The following is a 23,999-nucleotide window of genomic DNA, read 5'->3' as shown; positions in this document are numbered from 1 at the left end:
CTTTGTTTTTGCTCCCATTTTTCATAGATTTAAGTGAAAGATCTAAGACTTTTTCATGAGCTCATTAGGTATATTTATTTCAAATTTTGTTGGCAAATTTTGTTAAAATTTATGTTAGCACTTCTTTTCCAAGAGAATCAATCCAACTGACAGGTGTGCCATATCAAGATGCTGATTAAACAGCATCACACAGGTGTGCCTTGAGATAGTCACAATCAAAGGCCAATCCAAAAACGTGCAGTTTGCATTATTGTGCACCATTTTGACGATGTAATGATAATGCTTTTTAATCAGCATCTTGATGTGCCACACCTGTCAGCTGGATGGATCATCTTGGTAAAGGTAAAGTGCTCATTCTCATGGATTTGAACAATTTTACAACCAAAATTTGAAAGAAATCTATTTTAAAAAAGGTATTAGATTTTGTATCTTAACCCTTTGACACCTAGAGCAACATCACTTTTCTTGTGGTGCTTTCAGATGCCTTTCACAAGTATGCGGCCCTTTGAACCCTCAACAAGTTGGTGCGATTTCTTTCTTAAACATGGGGAAAAAAAGGCAATGAACAACTTGTGTAGAAATGTTCCGCATATTGCATTAAATTGTTACATTTAGAAAACATTTTTTTAAGTGAAGGAAAAATTGTCATAGGAAAGAGCTAAAAAAAAATGATATAATAGGCATATTTACATTTTTTAAATTATATTCCAAAATCATTAGATTTTTTTCTTAAAAAAAACCAAAACAATTTTCAGGTAATTTTCTTGTATGTTTTACTAATGTCTTTATATTTTTTGGTTTCTTTCTTTGTTGCTCATTGCCTTCTTCTCATGGTTTGGAAATGAATCAAGCCAATTTGCTAAGGTTTGAAGGGTTAATCAGCACCTTGACAGGAAAAGGAAAGGGAGGAAAGCAGAAAAGAAAGCAAGAAAGAGGGTTAAGAAGTGTTTATGTGTAGGCATGAGCAGAAAGAATTAATAACATTAAATCAGACTCATCCTGCAAACTCTACATAAAATGTTACTAAACCCAAGGAATCCAAACATTATTTGTTTTCATTTCCTTATATTTGTTTTTCCTCTAATTGTTTATTTATTTTATGTTTATTATTGTTGTTCCTTTTTTTTCACTTTCAGCCAATATTCAATCCAATGTCATTGCTTTGTTGCATTTGTATGTGGTTATATGTATGCGCTAAAAGGTGAATAAAAAGCATCTTGATATGCCGCCTGTCAGGTGTATCTTGGAAAAGGAAAAGTGCTCACTAGCACGGACTTGAACAATTGTGCACCCCAAACTTTGAGAGAAATCCATCTATTCAGTGCATGAAAAGTCTTAGAGTTTGAATTTAAACCTGTAAAAAAACGGGAGCAAAAGCAAAAGTGTTGCATTTAAATATTTGTTTTTAGTATAGTGTGCACTGTGAAACCGTACAAACACATAGGTGGCAGTAATGAAACGCACATGGATGCCAACTGCAATGAAACTCAACAGAAGAAAAAGGATTAGCTTCATCTCTCACACATGCTAACAACTTTCCTCTGCAAAGCAACAAAATGAAGCGTCAGCATCATGCTTCGTTCAACGCCACTTTTACAACACCAAGAGCAGCTGCTCCACTTTACCAACAACAACAACAACAACAACAACAACAACAGACAGGAAGGTAAGTCTGCTTCAGACTTGTATAATTTAAGTGTGACAGATTCAGGTTAACAGCGTCGAGCAAAGTGCTTTTGTGGTTAGTTTAAGGCATTGTGTTTTTGTTGACTTGATACTGAGGGTGCATGTCGTTACACCAGCAGCTACCTCAAACATTATTAGCACTGAGCTGTCCTGTGTGTAGCTAGCTATGCAGCTAAAGCTAAAAGCACAACATGCCATGTTTGTTTGTCCAGCTGTTTTCTTCATACGAGCGTTGATAAAACACTATATTCCCACGTTCACGTTAAATAGCCTTTATCGTTGTCTTGTATGCATGTGTGTTTAGGTCGACTGACATTGTATTTTCAGGTCCGATACCGATTATTAGTAGTAAATGAGCTCATATATTTGGAACCGATTTGCATTTACAATAAGAATGAAAATATTTCTATCAATATTTAGAATTAGGAAAATATCAAACGCCAACACAAACCTTTGTTTAAATGCCTTAAGCAAATGTTTAACCAAATTGAAATTTTCAACATCATATACAGCAAGTTTTTCAGGCAACTTTTCTATAAAGTCAAGCGAAAGAAACAATAAATAAAAATAGCTCCCTGAGGCTTTACAGAGGTCAAATTCCTCACATGCTGACACTTTCTGTGCAGTTTTTAATAAATTTATTTTCGATCATTAGAATAAATTGTGCCAAATATCAGCCTAGATAATTGGCCAGGCCAATAATCTGTAAACCCCCAATGTATATTGTATTGTATGTGTGTTGTATTATATGTATGTTGTATTTATTGACTTTGTAACAATGCACAAATGTGTAATTGGTTCTTTCTGTCTCCTGTGATAAACAGAATCCCCCAGGACTTCAGAGAAACTATGATACACCTCCCAGTAAAGCCAGCAGTCAAGCCCATTATCAGGACACCAGATGTGGCTCCTGAGACACAAAAAAAACAGAAACCTAAAGGTAACTAATGTGGACACTGATGCACACTTACATATAGGCACATCACATTAACATCACATAAGGCCATATCTGTAGATTTTCATGTGTAAGCCTAAAATTACTTAAAGCAACAGTGTGTATGATTTAGTGGCGTCTAGTGGTGAGGATTACTGCAACCAGCTTAAACTTCCTGTTAGGATTTCTTCAGAGTTCATTGTTCAGGAGGTTTTTCCCAGTAGCAGTGGTGGGTGAAGTACCTGAAATCCATACTTAAGTAAAAGAATAGATTTCTTACCAGAAAACGAGTTTGGTTGGAGTTAAAGTCTCCTACCAGAATATTGTTTTAGTAAAAGTCTTAAAGAATCTAATGTTTACTGTACTTTAGTAAGTAATCAAAAGTAAAGCACAATACGGTGGCTGAAGTGAAAGCTCTGGAGTAAGCATTTGATTTTTTCCGTTCTGTGCTATTGAGAAACATGGTGATGCAACAAAGCAGACTTTGTCAACAAGGACCTGCTCCGTATGTAGATATAAATGGCTCATTCAGAGGTGACATAAACACAACAGTTCCTTTTTTTCAGTTGGTTATACACTGCCAATATATCCCCCTAAATCCTACACACTGGACCTTTAACATCACAACTAACTATTCCAAAACTGTTACAGGATATTTGATTCATTTCTGTATGATATGAGCATCTTTTTGCACACAATTTATCACAACAATCTTTTGTTTTCACATTTTGGGGCATTGTGTAAGAGTTAGCCTACTAGTAGATAGATGATGATAAATGAGGGGAGCGATGAGGAGTAAAATACAACAAAGGTCCCCAGCTGTCCTCAGCTGCTGCACCTTTACCCCGAGGCCACTGCGTTACCCCAGTCCGTATTATCTTTTGTCAAAGTGACATTGTTGTTAAAAGATAAAACCGTGCAGCTTATGAAATCAGTCTGCACTAAAACTGCATCAGCATTTAACAACGAAGTAACGATGTAAGTGGGGAAAGTTTCACGACTGCTGATCAATTTTGATCCCACACAGAAATCAGCGGAAACCTGTCTCTTCCTGACACTGGGTGGTTTTTTTCAAGTCATAATTATGAATGTGTTCATTCTTGTCCTGGTACTAAAAATCCACAGAAATGAACCAAACCAAACTTGCTTCAGTTCATTGTTAGTTAGCTGTAGGTACAGATTACATATCTGAATTCCATTCACTCTGTTAAAATCTGTGTCCTTATTGTTTGTACCCTTTGTATTACACAGCAAAATCCTCAGCTGGTAAATGGAAGTCTTCGTTCAAACCATTAGGAGACGAAGATGACTCTCCGGAAACAAGCGCTGGCAGTTCAGAAAGGTAAGCCAGTCAGTGTGTTGACAAAGGGTGAGATCTCCTGTAGTCACAATCCAAAGTCCCACATTTTATCCTTGACCTTTGTCTTGTGTTGACTTTAAATGTTGAAATGTGGGCTGTCTTAAGGTGATCTTGTCAAGTATTATTTAAGGTGGCCCCATCTAGGTGAAAGTACAGATAGTAGATGCAGTGCCTGATGTGCACAGCCTCATTACAGAAATTGTTTTTTTCCTTTTCCCAACAGTTCATGTGGGTTGTTTGCATATTTGTCTATACTGTGTGTGTGTGTGTGTGTGTGTGTGTGTGTGTGTGAGAGAGAGAGAGAGAGAGAGAGAGAGAGAGAGAGAGAGAGAGAGAGAGACAGTCAGTACTTAAAGGGATAGTTTGGATCTTTTGAGGAGGGGTTATATGATGCTCTCTTCAAAGCCAGACTCCATTGACAAAACAGTAATTTTCTCTTGCTGAATACAGGAGCTTCTGGTCTACTGCTGCCTTGATCAGTTTGTGTGTTTGTGGCATTGTGTGGTTTTGGAGTTCAAAGGGTTAGTTCGGACTCACCAAAGTCATCCATTAATGCAAGGAAATTAACTGATGGAGGAAGCAGTACATCAGCAGCTCCTGTGTTCTGTGAAGTAAAATTAACATTTATATTTCTATATATATATCTTAATGGAGTCTGGTGGCTTAAAAGAGAGCATAGATACATTTCAGCTCCCTTCCCCATCGGAGAGGGTTTTCTGACAGCATGTAAAGCAGTGAAAATATTCAAAATCTTTTTAAGGGAGAGTTTTTTTAAGTAGCTAAAATATTGCTGCTGCCTTCGTCCACAACAGCACATTGCGTCACATCTGTGGCGATACTCTTGCTTGCTTCTTCAAACTGGGGGTGTATTGACTGACATCCACTGTAGATGAAATACTGTGAGTTATTACCTCATTTAACACCACGTCAAAGAATCCAAACTATCCCTTTAATGATATTTTGTCCCAACAGATTATCTATTTAATATTAAAAACATATCCCTCCTTTTTTCCCTCAGGCCTGAGATTTATGATCCTTACGATCCCATCTCGTCAGACTCTGAGGAGGAGGTGCTACGGTCCAGAGACCACATCCAGTCCCCGGCCAAATACAATAAGAGCCCGGGACGTGAGGCTTTGTCTCCAGGTAGAGGCTCAAATAAAAAACGATGCTGGGGCCAAAGCTACTCTGAGTCACTGACCCAACCCCTCGACAGGCGTGACTTGTCTGAAACCAGACCTGCCGAGAGTCGAGGTCTCAGTCCAGGTCATAGACTGCCCGAACGACAGGCTTATAGCCCCAACACTGAATCACTTGACCGATCAGTTCTGGACCACAGGGTCCGTAGCCCTGACAGGCACGTTCAAGGCTCCTCCACCAAACTGTTTCCTGCATCTTACGGGGGACAGAGAACCAACGGGGAGGAGAGGATCGTCCCTGAACACTGGAGAGAGGTTTGACTGAAAAATTTTGATTTCTAAATTAAATATTATGCTTTTTGTTCTGTGGTTATTTTCAGTCATGAGTTGTAAACTTAAACAGGATTCATGGTCTGTTTGTTGTTCTTTGTTATTCATTTGCAGTAATGACATTGTGATACTCGATACCAATAAGAGCCCATTCTCTCCTCTGCAGATGGCCACCACTGTTAGGTTATCCCCCCCAAGGCGGGATTATCAACGTCACTCTGAATATGTGGGAACAGGTGAACTGGTGTTATGTCCCACCATTACAAATTAAATGTAGGAGAAATAAATGTAGGAGAAACATGATTGCATGAATTAAGTTAATTTTAGTATTTTGTTGAAACCCAAGAATTTTATATTTTTATTGTTTTTTTTTCTATTGTTTTTTGGGACAGTTTGTTTTTAGGGTTGTTTTTGCTGACAGTGAGGATGTTTTAGTGTTTATTATCACTTAAAAAAATAATTAATTTGCATCTAAGTAATGCTCTTTTATTCTGCTCTGCATGAAAATATATAGCAAAATTTCAATAAAGCTGAATTGAATCATGTTTGAGTAAACAAAGCAGAGGACTTTTGCCATGTCTAAATGTATTTCTTATGTGAACATAATGACAATAATATAATAATAATAATAATAAAACTGTGTAAAACACTCTACAGAACGGGACCAGATCCCAGCTTCCACAGAGGGTTCAAAAAACAAGAGCATGGATAGAGTAACGAACAGGTAAGAGCCAACTCATATGTGCAGTTTTCACATCATACTCATAGGCCATAGCAAAAGTTTGGCTAAAAATGTGTCAGATTAATTTATGCCACACATGTAGAGCTTCAACCAAGCTAGAAAGATGGCGCACTTTACTGCTTGTTTGGACTGAACAAAAGCCGGAGCAAAGAAACTGTCAGTCCCACAGAGTCTAGCCTGGTGTGCAGCATCAGCTGTTGTTGTAGTTGAAGATACTAAGTCCTGAGATAATCAGGTTCAATTGCTAGTGTATTGTCAAGAAGAAGAAACCCACATAACAGTTGTGGTCATTGTTATGCAATTCGCAAGTACGTCTCAAGTGCCAAAAAAAAGTCATAATGTGCTCTTCACCAACGGTAAAGCCACGTAAACAACAGAGTAATAATATTTGAAATTTTTAAAAATCATTAATGCTTTTTTTTTTTTTTTTAAATTTTATTTAGTGTGTTGGAAGCCACTGCATCTATGTCTGTAATTTTCAACCCACACATGGTGCACACTCTTACTAATTTTTTGTTGACCCCCACACAGTTTTTGTACATGAACGAAATTGTCTTTGGTGTCATTTTCTCCAACTGGTGCTCAGTAAACTAACATTAGGATTTAACAGTTCTGTCTTGCAAAGTGAATGGATGCTGTCGGATTGGTTTAAACAAAGTGGATGATCTGGGGAATGAAGTGTCGACTTGCTGTGAATTGAAAGTGTGAATGATAGCTGATACAGGAAATGAAGGGAAATTAACTCATGTGGCACACTGACTCTGTTATTAGCTGTCACCTGCTAATATACTAATCTGATTGCCCAAAATAAAATAAACTCCACAGGTAAAATGGTTGAATAAAATAATACAAAAAATGTCTAAAGGATTCTTAAACGAAAGCCTGACTGAGTAAGAAGGTTTTGCATTTAAAAATGAACATCTTGATATTTCTCTCTTAGGGACCCCATCATCTGTGACCTTTGTGACGTAGAGTTAGCCAACGGTCGGGAGCTGGAGGATCACTTGGAGAGCAAGAGTCACTGGGACACCCTGGAGCACATTCAGCAGCACAGGGATTATGATGATGTGGCTATAGCCTTCCTACAGGTCGGATAATACGCAGCATCAGTAAAAATTGCACATCCCATTGACAATTTCTGATCTGTGCAGCAGCGTTCTACGTGTAACCAACGGATTCTTGTTTGAAGCATAAATGACAGAAACAGAAACAAATGTTGGTGCATTAGTGTGTCTGAATGGTGATAGTTTTTAATTTATTTTTTTATGTCAATAGGAGGTCATGCTGCATAAAAGCCATCAGTGCAGCAGAGCTATAGAGGACAGTGCAATTGAAGGTAAATAACTTAGGGTGCATCCCAAGTCTCTTAAAATAACAGTGTGTAAGATTAGGCATCTTGTGATGAAGATTGAAGATTTGATTTGATTTTTCGAATTAGAATTTCTTCAGTGTTAGGAGGTTTGTACCAGGAGCTGAATCATCCACAAAGGTCTCGTCCTTTCCAAAACAAACTGGATACATGAAAACACATCGAATAAGTCTGTTTTAAAAATCAGTGTTTCTTCTACACCGCTGGTCATGGAGGAGCTGCAAACTATGGTGGCAACTGCAAAAAATGCAAATAACCCTATTTAAGGTAGGGTTATTCTTTCACTTTTTCTTCCCTTACTTCTCAGAGCAGAAATAAGAGCTTTGAGATGGCCTTTATGTTGGTGCACCAGAACGACACCATGTTCAAGCGATGAAATGCCAATTAAGATACTTGGGAAGCACCTTTTGTCAAAAACAACGAAAGTCATGCATTGTAACTGTATCTTTTAATCCAGACAAACAAGTCCTAAATACAGTTTGATCTTTGTTTCGTCAGCTCTGCAGGAAAATGACCACATGACAAAGATCGAAATGTTCCACTGTGCGGCTTGCAGTGTTTTTGTGCCCACGTCTGCATCTTCAGTGCAGACACACATTACTTCTCAGGAACACCTCTCCAACACAAAGGTAACAAAAAACTGCATACCATGAATCTGTTCCCTTTTTTTCAGATCCGTTATTTATCATTTGTAAATTCACCATTTGCCTCAGAAGGGATGAGTTGCAAGGGATGACGAATATGTGATTTCCTGCAGGAGTTTCAGGTACGGCAGAGACGTTCTTGCCTTGACAAAGCAGAAACCATAATGAAGGTGCTGAAACCTCAGTTTGAACACTTCCTGAAGGTATTTTGCAAGAGTGAACATTTCAAATGTATTCAAACACAACTGGAGAACAGTGCCCAGAAAATATTCAAAATATTTTTTGATAAATATCCACTTAAATTAAGAATTTGCACATTCATACTTATCTGGCACCCTCAGTTTAGTAGTTAATTCTCTTTCATAATAGTTCATGAATGACATAATTTTTGCCCTGAAGTTAACAAAATTTATTACAATTCCATATTTTTTCATGGCACCTGAACTTGTTACTTTTGAATATAATATAGTTTTATTTTGTTTCTGGACAAGGATACACTTTGTTCAACATGCCTCAGCTAATATTTATGACATCATCTGAGACCTAAATTTGGTATAATGTCAGCACAAATTATTAATTTGAAAGAACAAAATCAGAAGTATGACATTCAGTCGACACGACTTAAAGAAACTAAGTAAAATAATTATCAGTTGGCTGTTTACTAATGCAAACAAGAAGCTAGTCAAAATGTTGGAGAAGGGTTTGTAACCTGTGGCCAGTCACATGCAGCATTAACAGATCAGATGCAGAATACTTCTTTTATTTCACCCAAGTAAAAGATGTATTGCAGTGTGCACAAATGTGATATAAAAGTTGTGGAAAATTATACAATAATGAAATGCTATAAGGAATTGGCTTTAAAAAGATCAAATCTATAATGATGCTCCTTCAGTCATCGTTTCAGCACAAATAGTTGTATGTGGGTGGGAGTCTAATAGTTAAAGATGCATATTTTCCCTTTGACCTGTTGTGCTATATATCAATCTAGACTGTTTTGATGAAAGTTGCCTAGTGCCAAACACATCACTGTGCAGAAGGAAGCTTACATCTACTCATGGATATGAGAGGGTGGTGCTCGTGACAGTGCGAGGTGTAAACGTTATTGGCATCCTCATTGGCTCAGCTGTAACATTACCTTGGTCAGTGGTGCTTGGTGAGCTAGGAGTAGATGCACGCTTCCTGCAGTGAGGTGATACAGTTGGCTGATGTGGTGTTGTAGAAATAAATTAGTTCCTTCATATTTTGGCACTTACCAGCTGCCATTCTAGTTACATTGCACTCGAGAGATGACAGGCATCTCTACTGCCAATATCTCAAGCACTCAGCACCAAAACAATTGAGACAAATAGAGCTACAGGTAAGAGGAAAAAATATGTAATTTAGATTTTGGGTTGAACTGTCCCTTTAAGTAAGGCATTTGTTTTCAGTGGTACACTATAATCAGCAAACTAGTGTACTTATAGTACCCTAAAAGGCTACTAGTAATTAAAATTGAATGCACTTGTACATCATCAAGCTCTGCAAATTCAGCTATCAGATGTTTGACAGCTGTTTCTTTTCTTTCAGGGTGGCACTCCGTTTGAATGAAGGCATGAAATGTTTACACCCGGAGGCTGTTTGCCTATGTGAGGAACTATGGACTTAAGCTTAACTCACACATAAATGCTGTGGCACCACTAATGTACAGTATAGTGCCAAGACAGCACTCTGTTTGTGTCGTTCAGGATTTGTTTGCGTAAACAGAAACATTTTGAATCAAGGTTTGTTCGCACACTATGGATCTCCTTGTGTAGTTGTTCACACATGGTTTGTCATTTCACATTTTGGTAATGTTAATGTTGGCTTAAGTAGCACCTTAAGATAAAGTTTGTAATTTTATACATGAGCAGATTCTGTATTTTTATAATTTGTGTGGGGGGAAAAAAGATTGAAAAAGTCAACGTGTTTCTTGTTTTTTTTATTTAGAACAACACAAATGTTTTAAGCATTGTATCTGTGTGATATAGTACATTTAAAATTAAATTATTTCAAAACAGTATATTTAAACATTAAATATAGGTGACATGTATGAAAGGCATTGTCAGCACTGGCTGTGCCTGTTCGGTCTTTTTTTTCTTAACCACCTTCAGTTTAAATTTTGTATTTGTATTAGAAACAATGCAGTTACTGAAATACTATAAAACACTTTCTATGCATAACAAGTCTGCAGACATTTTTCATTTGTTCTTGTATCGTCGCTCACTTTACCACACGATCCCTGGAACTGTTTATCGTGAGTTTGTAGGTGCCGACATTTTCAGTAGAAATTTTCATCTCACTCTGTGGCCTGAAAACAGACTGTGGGCTTGGATTTTAACATGTTGCAATACAAAAGAAACATAATTCTATGCATCTTTTAAGTGTGAATATCGATACAGAAGAGAGGTGCTCCCAAACTGTTGACAAAAACGGACTCAAACCATGAGAAATCTGAGGTAAAAGTTGTCTTCATTAGAAATGGATTCCACACTACATTACTGCATAAAACAAGAAAACAGTCTGTCCATTTGGAATTTTATTTCCAAAAAATGGACCATGTAAAAACAGAAAAAAGGTAACAATATCCAAAATAATTCATTTTTCCATCTTACCACTGTCTAAGCATGTAAAATATCTCCATCATTGAGCATCATTGTACTTTTGGCCAGTATTTAATCGACAAAAGAAAAAGTGAAAGAACATCAAATGTACATACACATACAGTCTAGTGAAATCTAAAAAGGTCCCCATTGGCTTCATGAGGCAGCATGTGTGGCTGTCAGAGAGCTGTCTTGGTCAGTCTTGAGGGTCAGGCGGTCTGTGGGCAGCGAGGTGACCTCTACCATGCCTAGCCCAGTGTGAGGGACACTAGTGTTCATAATGTGTCTCTGTAAATGTTTAATCCAGTCCTCCTGGACCGACAAGGGACCCTGGAAGACGAGGTCACAGAACCTGTAAAAAAAAAAAATACAATAAAATATAAGATTGACGATCTCCCAGGAAAAAAAAAAAAAGACTCAATTTACAGCACAAAGGAAGTGTGTCAACCACTGTGCCAACAAAATAGGGTTTGTACCAAACAAAGATTTTGTATTACACAGTAAGTAGGCTGGGACATCTCTGCAGCACTGCAATACTTAATGTAGAAATACATTTTTACACATTTTGCCTGTAACAAATACTTTGTCTCCTGCATCTTGGATATTGCACTAGTGCACTATATGATTTTAATGAAATCCCAATTGGATTGTTCAGCCCTAAAACAAAACAGGAGGAGGATGGTGCTTTGGTTATCCCTGGTAGATTTTTGTAGCTATCCCCAGTTACCAAAGAATATCAATTTCTTTGCTGTTACTAAACTCTTCACTGCAAAAGAAAAAGAGCCCAGTTGCTAGGCTCTGAGGGAAACTGAAAGCGATAGTTATTTTTGCCACAAAAGTGCCTTAATATGTGAAACTCTGGGTTTCAATAAAATGTAAATGGGTGAGTTATTAAAAAATTGACCCCCAGTACAGTTGTCATGAATGCTGAAATTAGCTATGGAGATCAAACTGCTGTAATGTTGGACATTTTAACACAGGGTCTATGAGGACTGACTTCCTCAAGAGGCTGCTTGATTAACTGCAGTTTGTTTTTATTGTCCACTTGCTATAACGGTCTTTGCAACCAATTTTTTTAGATGACCTCTGCTGTGTTGCTCCCTTTTTTGAGGTTTAGTTTTCCCTGTATTGGTTCAGCTGTTATGTCACAATGCAAGATCATCACATTGCTTGTTTGTGACATCTAATTCCACCCTCAGTTTCACCATCTCTGGAGTACATCCATGACAATAGGTCTCTCAGTCAGAGAGGCAGTTTTTGTTTCATAAATAAAAGAAAATGGTTGGCAACAGAAACAAATAGACCACATCAAACATTTGACAGTGGTCCAAATCTGGTTGCCCTGGGCAACAATCACTGTTGAAGTCTTTTGGTCTGCTGGTGCATTATTATCCACCATTTAAAAAGAGTTAAGTATAAGCAAAATGAGAGCATTACCTGCAGGTGAGTCTATACATTTCCTCTGGAGTTTGTGGTAAGGGCAGTGTCTTCTTCTTTGGGCCAGGCCTTGAGCGTTGCCTCCTTCCTACTTTACAGTCAAATGCTGAAAGACAAATTTACATTATTAACTTACATTATTACAGCACAGCCTTATTGATGTAATATTTCAAAATGGATGCAACATCTATGATAACCATTGAAATGTTAGGATGTTCTTGAATGACATTTAGACAGTTGTAAATTGTCTGTTAAGTAAATGTGTCATTTTGAATATCCGGCCATTATTAGCTCTCACTTATTCATACTCATGTTTTGGCCTGATGCTCTGATCTCCTCGTGTAGCTAAGACACAAGGCCCAAGATATAAATGTGATGATCTGTGCCTGCAGGAAAAGTAGGCCCCGCAGGCTCGGATGCACCCACCGAGCTCCAAAATTAAAATCTTTGCAATATCTCAATTGCTGACGCCCTTCTAGATCCTTGGACCTTAGGGAAGACACAAATAACCACTGGTGCACTAATTATAACTACGATTCAGGCGTCACAACCTCTTCTGGTGTCTAGCCCCACAGACAGTTTTGAATTTTTCTGCTGAAGTTTTGAGGTATCAGTCTGAGATTTCTACTCCCAAAACTTTACAGTGATAAGGCTACTTGGGTACAATTGAGAAGCCAGAATAACCTTCGGTATATGTGATAAAAGCAACAGTTTTTGTTCAGAAAACAGGTGAGTTATATAAAACTTCACCCCCATACAGTTGTCATGAATGTTAAAAGTAGCTTTAGAGACTGAACCCGTTTTTGTACCAGGCTGTAAACATGTTTATTTCTGCTGTCAAGGTGGGCATTTTAACACGGACATCTGTGAAGATTTACTCTGTTTTGGAGCCAGCCTCTAGTGGCCATTCAATGAAATGTGGTTTCTGGCACTCCCAGGTTTGCTTTATTTCTTAGCCTTGTAGTCTGGTGGTTGTATTTTACACAAAGGCATGCTGAGATCAAAGAATCAGATTAATCAACTGTTGAGGTAATTTGCATTCAATAACATGTTCAACTGCCCTCGTGCAGTGTGGCCACCACCGAGTGTCACTTGGCATAGAGGTTGATTGCTCACGGTGGTAGAAGTCTGGCTGGTTTTTGTAGATAAGAGTCATTGTCAGTTTTGTGTCCTCCTTGTATGGTGAGTTTTAAGATGGGAGTGGAGATTTGTTTAGCCTAATCTTTAGTCCCGACTTGTTTATTGAACTCCTAACAAATGACTTGGTTTATGTTCTCTGGCTGTCCTTTTTTGTTTGGTTGTTTGGTTTAAAACAGGGCTCTAGACTAATTTTTCCTTTGCTACCAACTTACTCAGTTGGTCACACCAGCACATGATTTGGTCACACCATATTTGTTGTTAATATCACTTTTAATATATATATTTTTTATATCTGATGATAGGAAAAAATAACTGCTGCCTCTTTCTGTCTGCAGTCAGTCAGCAATCTATGGCCGGCCTCAATGTCCCACCCACATTGATTATGATGAAGAATTGGTCATCAACACTCACATGGATATTTCATTTCTGCCTTCAACTTTAAATGTTTCTAGTAATGACACTTACTGGTTCCCTCGAGTAAGGCAGTCCTTTTTCGTTTTGCATATGCCCGTAGGTGATTGGACAAGCTAACTCCACTGTGGAACGTTGCATTGCAATGGACACACACCTTCCTGTTGAATTCACCTTTCTCTGTAAAAAGACAAAAAATACGAATACAATGAAAACATAAATATAGTTCCGCTTTATTGTGAATGGTATTGAACTGTGGGACTAATAAGTCCTTTATTCCCATGTGACAGGTTTATAATTTATAAAGGTCTCGCAGTGTAAGAATAAGAAATGTATTAAAACATGTTTTCTCTTTGTTCTGTCTTACAAACTCTGTATTGATCATTTCTGATATTCTGCTATTAAGGTTATGAAAAAATGACAGAAATAATGACAGTGTTCTGCATTATTATGTGCAACATGCTCATCAGTTTGGCAACATAATCAGAAGTTGCCTTGGCAATGTCATTCTGCCTTTATGCTGATGACACCTCACTTTAACAACACAAAATCTGGTGATCAGTATCCAGATTTCTGCTTCAAAACCGCTGCTATAAATGCTAATGTAAACAGGAGAGTTTTAGAATATATATGCACTTTGTTTAGCACTCACTAAAGGCAAGCACTGAGGCAAGGCATTTTTAGAGGATGACCGTCTTGTTAAATGTATAGGGGACGTCATACATACACTTGCCTTTTCTTTGTTTCTACTTTGAAGAAATTAATAACCCAGTCTCCTCCAAAACCATAATAATAGAGCCAGAACAAGGTATTGGTGAGCAGGCATTGGCTCACAGATAAATTTAATGAGCACTAATGTTGGAATATAGAAAACAGAAAATTGAAGTATACAAAAGTTGAGAAGTACTGCACATTTTTTGTATACTATTGATTTTTGAGATTCTATAAAAATAACTCATTTGTAGTAAGCTGCTAATACATTTATTATAGCAGAGATATGTTTTTTACAAAAAAAAACTATCAATTTGATGGTACATATTGATTTTAAATGTTTGAAGCCATTTCGATAAAACAGTACCAGCTGTACTGCATTAAAGTTAGAAAGTCAAGTATCACGACAACCCTCTAACCTACCAATTACTAATATGAAGAAGTCACTTACCGCACTTTGGCAGTGAAGATGCAACTCTTGATCCCGAACTGTGCTCAATGTTTGAAGAAACTGCTAACATGTTTCTCGACATCTGAGAGGAACCCTTTAGTCTGCCATCTTCCTGACACTTCCTCTTCTTCAGAATTCCTATCAAGGCAGTCGAGCCCGAGAGTGAACTTTTAACATCCAACTTAGTCTCTAGTTGCCTTTTTTCAGAATCCATTTCCACCAAAGAAAAGGTGGACATCAATGGTCTGGCAGCAGTGCAAACGCTTTGAATTGAATTATTCTTAGCAATTCCAATGGGCGACGGAGTGAAGCGATCAGCACTGGACAGCTTTGGTGAAGCACCATATTGGAAATGGTTCCTTCTCTTTCCCAGAATTTGAAGTGCCCGCTGGAACTCCTTTTTGTCGCGCATCAGCTCACGAAGTAAAAACAGTGGGGATTTGTTCTTTGTTGAAAAGCTTTTGCCCAGCTTTTTGAGGTGGCCTCGTATGTGGTTGGACTGCCCAGTCCTGTTATCAAATGAGTCCCCACATAATGGACAGGAGTGAATGCTCTTCACAGTCTCAGTTTCTGACTCCATCTGCAACGCTGGAAAAAAAAAGAAAGCAAAATCAGAAACAAAAACGTTGTACACCAAAAGTACAATTGATACATTTTAACCTTGTAACATCTAAGTACGTTTATAGGAAAATCACTATTTGAAACAGGTGTATTACCACTGGCCTTAGTCGTAGGAATACTGAATTCATCAAAATAATTGCTGAAATCTGTGACGTTGTTAGATGTCTAAAATGAGGTCCAATGGGGCAATATAAGCCTCTTTCACCCATAATCTGCAAACCCGTAATTATCTAGATGTTACCATTAGAAGATGCATCTGAGAACTGAAATGTCTGAATCAGTTGGATTGGACATTAAACAGACCTAACCCTGGCAGCTCCCTGGTACAAAGTCTGTGTAATGTCCATTTAGGCCTACGTGTGAATAGAGTTGGTAATTGTCCGCAGAATTCAAAGCAAGCAAGTGGGCGTGTTAATGTACGTTTCTATCGCGCAGATCGCACAAAACCAAAAGAAAATCAACATCACAGGGTGAAAAAGAAGGGTCATTTACACAAAGATGGCAACTTAAATGTCCAACTGGAGAGATGACAAGATTTGAAAACTTCTATCAGTAAGGGTAAAGCCAAAATTGTCAAACAAGTTCAAGGAATGGTAGGAGATCCTGTTGTTTATGACCAAATTACAAACTGATGCCATGACCATTGTGAAATCTGTATTATGTGCCCCCTCCTGCACCTTCTACCCAAGCGCCACCCCTCATCTAAACCAAACAAAATATTTCCAGTAGGCAAAAATGCTTCTGACACGGACCATCTCCTGTTATGTGGTACATGTGTAAAAAGACAGCTCCGGACATTATCCAGAGTTCACATGTGAGAACAGCTATATAAATGTACAAGTTGTAAACAAGCTGAGCTTTCCCAGAATAAGTATTATTTTATTTGAAGGTAGAACTGAAAATGAGTGCATCAATAATGTTTCTAATAATCCTTTTATTTCATGGAAAAGCCAAAGTGTGCACAAAAGTTGATGTAATACCTTACTGTTAGCTTTTGTCCTTTTATCTACAAACAAAATAAAACCCCACAGATCTGGAGATAGTGTGCAACCTGTATGATTGTCTAACTCCCCTTTATTTGTTTCACCAGTGAAACTAATTTTAGAGATGATTCCACATTAAATATCTTAGCAATTGTTATTAAGCTTAATGCTCAATAATAAGGTGCCACTTGTGGCTAGAATAAAAAAAATAAGCTAGGCTGTAATAAAGGAGAGATTTTATTCAAAAGAAGAGCATGCAATAAGGATGCATTTACCTTTTTTCAATCTCCGGAGTGCTGACATCTTCCTTCGAATTCGTGGCCTCCTGTCTTGAGAAGCCACCTGTTCAGGAGAAACTACATGGCGTGCATTGTAGCTCAGTCCAACCCTATGAAGATGCCCTCGGACATGATTGGACAATCCAACACCAGACTCAAAGACTGCAGGACAGTATGGACAGTTCTTGTGCTCCGAGTCCAACTCTGACAAATCCTCTGTGAAGTCTTCCCTCAATGGTATTTGGTGGGAGTCAAAGGTTTCTTGAGAGACTTCTGTTTCTATGCATTCTTCTTTGATTTCAAGGCTGGTCTGCTCTTCCTCTTCAGTCTTTATTTTCTCAAACAGCCTTTTAGATGCCTGCAGAGCACCCCTCATAGACATTCGTCTGCTATAGGTATAAATGATGTTTTGTTTTTCTTTCTTGATACCATTGTCAAAGGGGTTGGTGTTGGCATCTGTGTCCTTAAATTGGAAAATGTCTTTTTCGTCATTGTCTGACACCTTTTCTTCTTCTTGGTTTATTTTCTTGGGACTTGGCAGAGGTTTTGCTAAGATGAAGCATGAGTCCTGGTCTGAGGTGTTGCGATATGGGGTGGACATCTTCCTTTTAGATGGTGACTTTTTCACTGTTGACTGCTCTCCTTCGGCTGCAGTGGATGGTACCCTATGGCCATTTGGGGAAAAAGCTGAATCCTCAACCTTGACAGTCAGTGTGCCTGGCAACTGATCTGAGCTATCGTTGTCCCCTTCGGAATCCTGAAGGGATGTGCCATAATTATTGCTTTCCTTCCTCTGTTCTGAAGTTTTCTTTCCATGTCTTTGTCGGGACAGGAGAACATTAATGGACTTGTCGAGCTTTGATTCCGTTAGTTGAGACTTGAGACCTCTCTTAATCTTGCTATTTTTGAATAAGTCTGTAATGTCATTGGACTCATTTGGTGAACAAGCTCCCTTAGGAGAGATCTGATTTTTTATAGATATTTTTGACGTAAACTCTGCATCTTCTACAGGACTTTTACTAGTTGGCATGTGCTGCTCCTTAGATGGTTGTGCATTTTTCTCACTACGCTGTGCAGCCTCGTATTCCTCATAAGTTTGTTGATGGCGTCGCATCAGGTGATTCTTGAAAACGTTTTTGCTAAAAACTCTATAAGAACAAATGCTACAGGAGTAGCTTTCAATGTCATCATTCTGGATTTGCTTTCTGACCGTAATAACAGTATGCTGCATAATGTCGTGTCTCCTAAGATCATTCTCGCTCAGAGACCTGAAGCTACATTTGTCACATCTGAACTTTCTCTTGTCCTTCTCGTGTGTTTTCGCATGTTGAACAAACGTGTTTGGGCAGTGTGTTACAAATGGGCACTGAGGGCAGAAAAGCTTCTTTCTAACCTCTTTCTTCTCGTCTTTCATGCCTTTGATCTCTTCAGTGAGTCTTGCTGTCTTCTCCTGATGGATGGACATGTGTTCAATAAGAGAACCACTTTGCCTGAAGGACTGTCCGCATTCTCGACATATAAAGGGCTTTGGTGAAATATTCGAAGATTCAAGATGAGATTTCATATGACGATGCAAGTGATGCTCTTTCTTGAAAATAAGCTTACATTTCGAGCAAGGGTAGCATGATGGCTTCTCCTCTGAATGAGAATTTATGGTGAGCCTCCCCTTCAATGGTGAAAGCCCATGACCCAGACTGTTCTCATGAGAATTCCTTGCAGGTGCATTGTAAAGAATCTCCTTGATGGTCTTTACAGTTCCATTGGGATACATGGAAACTTTGCCTGTTGGTGACGACTGTAACTGGGAGAATTTCGTTGACCTTCTGACTTTTCTGACAGGAATGGAGTCTACTTGGTCCTCAGCATCAGACAGTTCCTCAGATGACTTGTGGCTCAGATCAGGGTAAAGGTCTTCTGAGGGATCAACCATGACAACCATATCCATTTTCCGTTTCCTTCGCCTTTGGCTGTTGGCAGGAGCGACTTCATCCTTAGGCTCCTCACCTGGGGAATCACTGTGGTTGTCCCACAGAAACTGCATAAACTCTTTGTGAGGGTCCCAATGAAGGTCACTGGCACTACTAAAATTATCTAATGAGTTCTCAGGTGAGTCTTCATCAAAACCCCAAATTCCTGCAGTGTCAATTTCCTGTACAGTTTTAAGTGGGGTGATGCTCTTTGCCTCCTCTTTCTCTGCAGAGATACTGTTGAGTTCATGGGCTTGTGTAGCCTGATTCGAAGAGGGTCCATTTCCAAGGCCATCTGGAGACAACATATCTGTGTTTGAGAGAACATCAAGGACACTGTTTTCTTTCAGAGAAGGCTTGCCGAAAGACTCGGTGCCAGAGGCTGATTCTTGTGCCATTCTCACTGGCTCTTGCAGGAGCGTGAGGGCATTGATCTCAGGATCTGCATCTTTGTCATCTTCATCAACACCTGTGAGACATGACATTTTGGCTGCCATCACCTGAAAAAAGAAAAGTAAAGCCTTCTTAAATATACCTCAACCATTACTACAAAATCTACAGTAACCACTGTAGCATCCCAAAGGCAATCACTTTAGACAAAGGCCCGTCTGTCCCAAATGTATGGTGTAAGTGGGCATTCTGACCAAACATTTCAGGTCACATAAGAAGATCTTAACGTAGCCTTAAAGAATAACATTTCGGACACTCCTCAAGCTTTCCACTGTGACCACCATTAGGCCAAAATGCTGAGCACAGAAGATATCTGAGAATCTAATGGATAGAATTCAGCCTCCTAAGGACACACCCACAGGAAATGTGCTGGGCTTTGAAACCAATTTTCATAGTGGTGAAACAAAGAAATTACATCTATCACGTGATGTCTTGTAGCCCAAATATACCTTTTCGTATAGACTTGCATGGCAAAAGAGACATCTGTAAATCAGTAGATACATTTTCAACACATTTTGAAAACTTGTGGAATGAATCATTTCAACATCAGAAAATGATCTTTTAAGTCTGATAAAATTTGTGAAGCCTAGAAGAGCAGGATGATAGAATCATTTCGTTCCCATTCAAGTTAGCAGAGTACTAAACGGAAAGTAAGCGCTTGGCTGGTAAAAGCCCTTGTGCACCTGCTCCACGGGCCACACAGTGGAGAAGTATGTGTGGATCATGCAGTAAATTTTACATGTGGAAGTTTAAGTTTTTTGGCCTCAAGTGCCACTGAGCGACTTTCATAGGAATGAAAGGCCCTACCTTCGATGCTGTATCCAGTTCTCTTTACTCATTTACATCAACATGGGGGTATGTACCGAGGGTAGTGCTAATAGAAAGTTTAGCATAACCGTTAGGACAAGCTTGAAATTTTAAGCCACACTTTTGGTAAAAAGTACTTCTGATACTTTATGGTAGATGTTACACGGGTGCAAGAACTGATTCAAAGTTCAGCTTAGCACTGAACCGCTTGATTGTCGAAAAACCAACATAACATTAGATGGCTAGGCCATACATTTTGTCAACGTGTTATATATTAATTATACTGTTGCTCATATCTAGAGTTATCATGTTTGCATTTTAGTATAGTGGTACTGAAAGCAGCAGATTTCTGGGCATTTATTCAACTTGCTCCACATTATCTTTCATTATCTTTCGATTTGATCCAATTTAGGGGCCTTATTGATGTGAGAGGACAACAGTAAATATTTTCATTGTCTTTGTCTTGATTACTTACTATTATCTGCCCGGCTAGGTTGCTAGCACTGTTTGAATGTTTAGGGAAGGAAGTGCCCGTGGATAGAAATAATGACAAAGAGGTGCTATGGAAATTTACAAATGAAGGCGTATCTAAAAGATGACGATATGAATAAATGTTTTTTCTTTGCATTGATAATATTGGATCTTTATTTATTGCATAAATATATCAATGAAGACCGATGTATCATTACACCCTGAGCACTACGTTAACACTGAGGAACAAATCTGGATTTCGTCGAATATCATCCAAACTGTTTGATCCATATAATCACATGAAACTGGGTTGTAATGAGCATTGGAACCACTAGAAGCTGCTTGTGTTGCTTAAAAATGTAGTCACATATAAAAGACCAATACAGGTGACACAATTAAACAGACATTTAATCTGCAACAATGAAACTAATCATTAAATTCAACTCACAATGCAAATGAACTCCTTCTTTGACTCTGAAAGATGTAGCGAGATTTAAGGACACATTTTAATTTAATTTTAAATCTAAAAAGATTAATAGATTAAGATTAATAATGATTAATAGATCTACCTTTTACCTTGCACCTTGTAAATGTTTGCAATTGATAGCGCTTGCTTATTAGAATGTGCTTGTTCTGTGTAAAAAGTTAACAGTTCAGTTACTTACAATGCTACCAGAGTTAGCTTTCTGACTCAAACAGCACTTACTGACCTAAAAATAAATATACCTAAACATAATATAGGCTTGACACTTTGCTCAGATGATTAATTGTAGCCATTTATAACCCCACAAGGTCGTGAGAGGTCTTGGATTTGAAGGGCAATAAAAGTGTAATACCAAGTGAATGCCTTTGAGGCAGAGAGAGGTGTCTCTAACATTTACACAACAGCACCGAAACTGCAAAGAGATGGACCTCGTAAATGGCTTTTGATGAGCGGTTGTGGATTTTCTATAGAGCTAAAACTTTCAGCACAGTAGTTCAGTTATATGCCAACACACTGTAGTTCGGATATGTTTCAAAAGGTACCTTGATACAGAGCAAATCGGATTATTTCTGATGTGTTCTGTATGGGTGTCGTTGCATTTCTTTGGCGTTTATATCACGCTGTGTTGTTGGATGCTGCTTGCTGGAGCTGCAGACCATTCCATTAAGGCTGTTCCATACCAAAACCTATTCCTCAGGCTAAACTACAGCTAATGACAATCGTCCCTCGCTACTCACTTCACAGACATCGATAACATGATGAAAAACATACATACGTTACCTCCGAGCAGTGCGGATGGAGACAGGGCACAATTTAAACGCTGCATTGAATAATTTCTTACTTTCGTCTTCCATCTATTTCACAGTCGCCATTTTCCGTGGTGGTCTGGTGTGGGACAGATCATTTCTTTTGTACGGTTAACCGTAACTACAATTCGCTCTAAAGAAACAAAACAAAAACATGCTCCGATGATAACGCCTAATTCTGTGCCTATTTAATAGAGCAGCTATGGTTAAAAAGTTACGCAAGTTCTTGTCTCGTTTAATTTCGTCTTGTAACATTACGAGTCGGCGCCATTTCCCCCCGAAAGATTTGTAATGGTTCAGTCCAGATAGGAGGCATAAAAAACCCGAGTTAATGACCATCTCCTTTGAGTAGCAGATTTTTTTTAGGTTGATGGCGGTTAACCGCCGTTTTAATTGATAAAATAAATTGAAAGTTCATTTACTATTTGGTTTATTTTTTAAAAAACACATTTAGTTTTTCTATGCAAACTTGTCATTGACGCACAGACAAGAATTGTATGCCAACACAGGAGAGATGTTACCACTATCCCCCCATGGTTGTCTTCTCACGGGTCTTTGTTGCTGTCGTAGCCGGTGATTAACCGGTTCAGTTACTCACAGCCTCCTGAATTTTAAACAAAAAACACAGTGTTTGAGCACAGACTCAATAGAGAATTAAATTTATTCCTCAATAAATATATGGCCTACTCAAAATTTGATAAGAGCATTTATCTACAAACATTATTTTTAAATTTTACAACATTTTCCGTTGTGGCCAGTGAGTGGCGTAGTCTCGCGCGATCATGCTAATGAGGCGTAAATTAAAATATCAAAGGCTAGTGGGGTCAAGGGTTAAGCTTGTGCTTGATAGCCAGTTTTAATATTCCTGGAGTGAGTGTATTCATTATCACAGGTGAGTACACAGGCATAAATTAGAGAAAGATAACATGGCCCAAATCATTGTTGAAGCTATAATAGGCAACTATGCAGCCATCTGATAGCCGTGAGTTAAAATGTTGAATGTTGCTAGCTAGATGTATACTAGCTAACTCTTTAGCTTAAGCTAGCTAAACCCAGTTTCCTCAACTGTTTCAGCCCAAAAATGTAATCATATATTTTAGCATTTTATTGTGAGATGCTTGCCCACATCATTAATACAGTTTCATACATCTTTGTTTTGCAGGTGGACTACTTATAGAGCATTCAATTCTGTTGTATCTATAAGTGGTTAAAAGCTAAAGCTAACTATACATCAGCATGAATACTGCTAACTGCTATGAAAGCCACATTTACAGTTTTTTTGTGTCCAAAAATGTAATGTAGTTATGATTTTCAGGTGCTTTGAGTACATACACAACTTGACTGAAATGTAACTTTACTAACTGGAGGCTAGATTTGTCACAAGAGAAAAATAAAAACATGGTAAACCATGTTGTCACAGATCAAAACATTTTTTTTCAAAATATAAAACCCCAAACTTGCAGCAACAATAGCATTTTACTCTCATTTAACCTCTAAATCACCGGTCTTCAACAGGGGTCTTGCAGAGTTACTGCACGGGGTGTGTGTGTGGGGAGGGGGCACCAAATTATTGTTTAATAATTTTTGAAAGAAAAAAGATAACAATAACGATATGCCCCAAATTAAAATCTGCATAAAAATGTGCATTAACACAAATTCAACATGAAATTGACAAAGATAAATTGGCCTATTTATAAAACAAAAACAAATAATAATTGGCTTACTGTTACTCATGAATCCTTGTCAAATAAAAGAAGTACAAATATATACATCTATCAATAGTTATTATTTTAATAGGGGTCCCTGCTCCATCTGTCTTTCAGCTGAGGGGTCCTTAGCCTGAAAAACCCTAAAGACCCCAGCTTTTAGTATATTTAAGCCACAGATGTTATAATGTAAATACATAGCTTTATATACATTTATTGTTTAGTTTTTGCATCCTACATATCTCTGATCTGTTTTTCTTTTTTAAGCCAGATGACCCCAGACAAGATCCATAGTGTTTGATTGAGCACCAAAAATCTGATGAGATGTTGGACTCAGATGACTGCACCTTGTCCCTGGACAATCTCTTTTTTGAGAGACCCATTGTCCAAAAAGTGTGAGTACAAAGACGTGGCCCATATCATTCCTCTCTCTTCTCCCTCTCAAAGCTGAATT

General features: G+C 38.3%; 3 protein-coding genes across 5 annotated transcripts in view; 2 read left to right on the top strand and 1 right to left on the bottom strand.

Moving 5' to 3' along the window:
• The first annotated feature begins 244 nt into the window (after nucleotides 1–244).
• The window catches only part of hfm1 (helicase for meiosis 1), a 42,780-nt gene continuing 19,025 nt past the window's right edge, over nucleotides 245–23,999 (top strand). The window contains exons 1-2 of the mRNA XM_042497237.1: nucleotides 245–342; nucleotides 23,813–23,940. Coding sequence (XP_042353171.1) covers nucleotides 23,870–23,940 — 71 coding nt within the window. The 5' untranslated portion in view covers nucleotides 245–342; nucleotides 23,813–23,869. The remainder of the gene's footprint in view (nucleotides 343–23,812; nucleotides 23,941–23,999) is intronic.
• Nucleotides 1,460–10,144, top strand: LOC121951050 (A-kinase anchor protein 8-like). 2 transcript variants are annotated; one of them, XM_042497236.1, is made up of 11 exons: nucleotides 1,460–1,666; nucleotides 2,511–2,626; nucleotides 3,872–3,962; nucleotides 4,999–5,434; nucleotides 5,616–5,685; nucleotides 6,107–6,173; nucleotides 7,132–7,279; nucleotides 7,467–7,527; nucleotides 8,059–8,189; nucleotides 8,318–8,407; nucleotides 9,771–10,144. In XM_042497236.1, exons 1-11 carry the CDS (start codon nucleotides 1,557–1,559, stop codon nucleotides 9,789–9,791), a joined length of 1,341 nt encoding a protein of 446 aa, XP_042353170.1. In that variant the 5' UTR covers nucleotides 1,460–1,556; the 3' UTR covers nucleotides 9,792–10,144. The 2 variants fall into 2 exon arrangements, 1 of the variants encoding a protein (XP_042353170.1); XR_006106378.1 differs by lacking the exons at nucleotides 8,318–8,407; nucleotides 9,771–10,144 and adding an exon at nucleotides 7,630–7,827 and having other exon boundaries at nucleotides 8,059–8,132.
• znf644a (zinc finger protein 644a) lies at nucleotides 10,506–22,067 on the bottom strand. Of its 2 annotated transcripts, none has more exons than XM_042497233.1 (6): nucleotides 21,809–22,067; nucleotides 16,852–19,321; nucleotides 14,973–15,560; nucleotides 13,865–13,990; nucleotides 12,260–12,365; nucleotides 10,506–11,174 (listed from the first exon to the last, which is right to left on the bottom strand). In XM_042497233.1, the coding sequence occupies exons 1-6, from the start codon at nucleotides 21,857–21,859 to the stop codon at nucleotides 10,979–10,981; spliced, it is 3,537 nt and encodes a 1,178-aa protein (XP_042353167.1). In that variant the 5' UTR covers nucleotides 21,860–22,067; the 3' UTR covers nucleotides 10,506–10,978. The 2 variants fall into 2 exon arrangements, with proteins under 2 accessions (XP_042353167.1, XP_042353168.1); XM_042497234.1 differs by having other exon boundaries at nucleotides 21,814–22,067.

Source organism: Plectropomus leopardus, chromosome 12, assembly GCF_008729295.1.
Source record: "Plectropomus leopardus isolate mb chromosome 12, YSFRI_Pleo_2.0, whole genome shotgun sequence".
NCBI classification, from domain to species: Eukaryota; Metazoa; Chordata; class Actinopteri; order Perciformes; family Serranidae; genus Plectropomus; species Plectropomus leopardus.
Note: the sequence above shows the minus strand (reverse complement) of the source record. Positions and strands in the feature narration are given on the sequence as shown.

Bases quoted from the DNA above. Each gene is read 5' to 3' on its own strand.
- LOC121951050 (XM_042497236.1), top strand. From the start codon at position 1,557: ATGAAGCGTCAGCATCATGCTTCGTTCAACGCCACTTTTACAACACCA. The intron at 3,963-4,998 runs GTAAGCCAGTCA...TTTTTCCCTCAG, and splicing joins AGCGCTGGCAGTTCAGAAAG to GCCTGAGATTTATGATCCTT. The intron at 7,528-8,058 runs GTAAATAACTTA...TTGTTTCGTCAG, and splicing joins AGAGGACAGTGCAATTGAAG to CTCTGCAGGAAAATGACCAC.
- znf644a (XM_042497233.1), bottom strand. From the start codon at position 21,859: ATGCAGCGTTTAAATTGTGCCCTGTCTCCATCCGCACTGCTCGGAGGT. The intron at 13,991-14,972 runs GTAAGTGACTTC...GTCTTTTTACAG, and splicing joins ATCTTCACTGCCAAAGTGCG to AGAAAGGTGAATTCAACAGG. The intron at 11,175-12,259 runs GTAATGCTCTCA...TTTTTTTTACAG, and splicing joins ATGTATAGACTCACCTGCAG to GTTCTGTGACCTCGTCTTCC.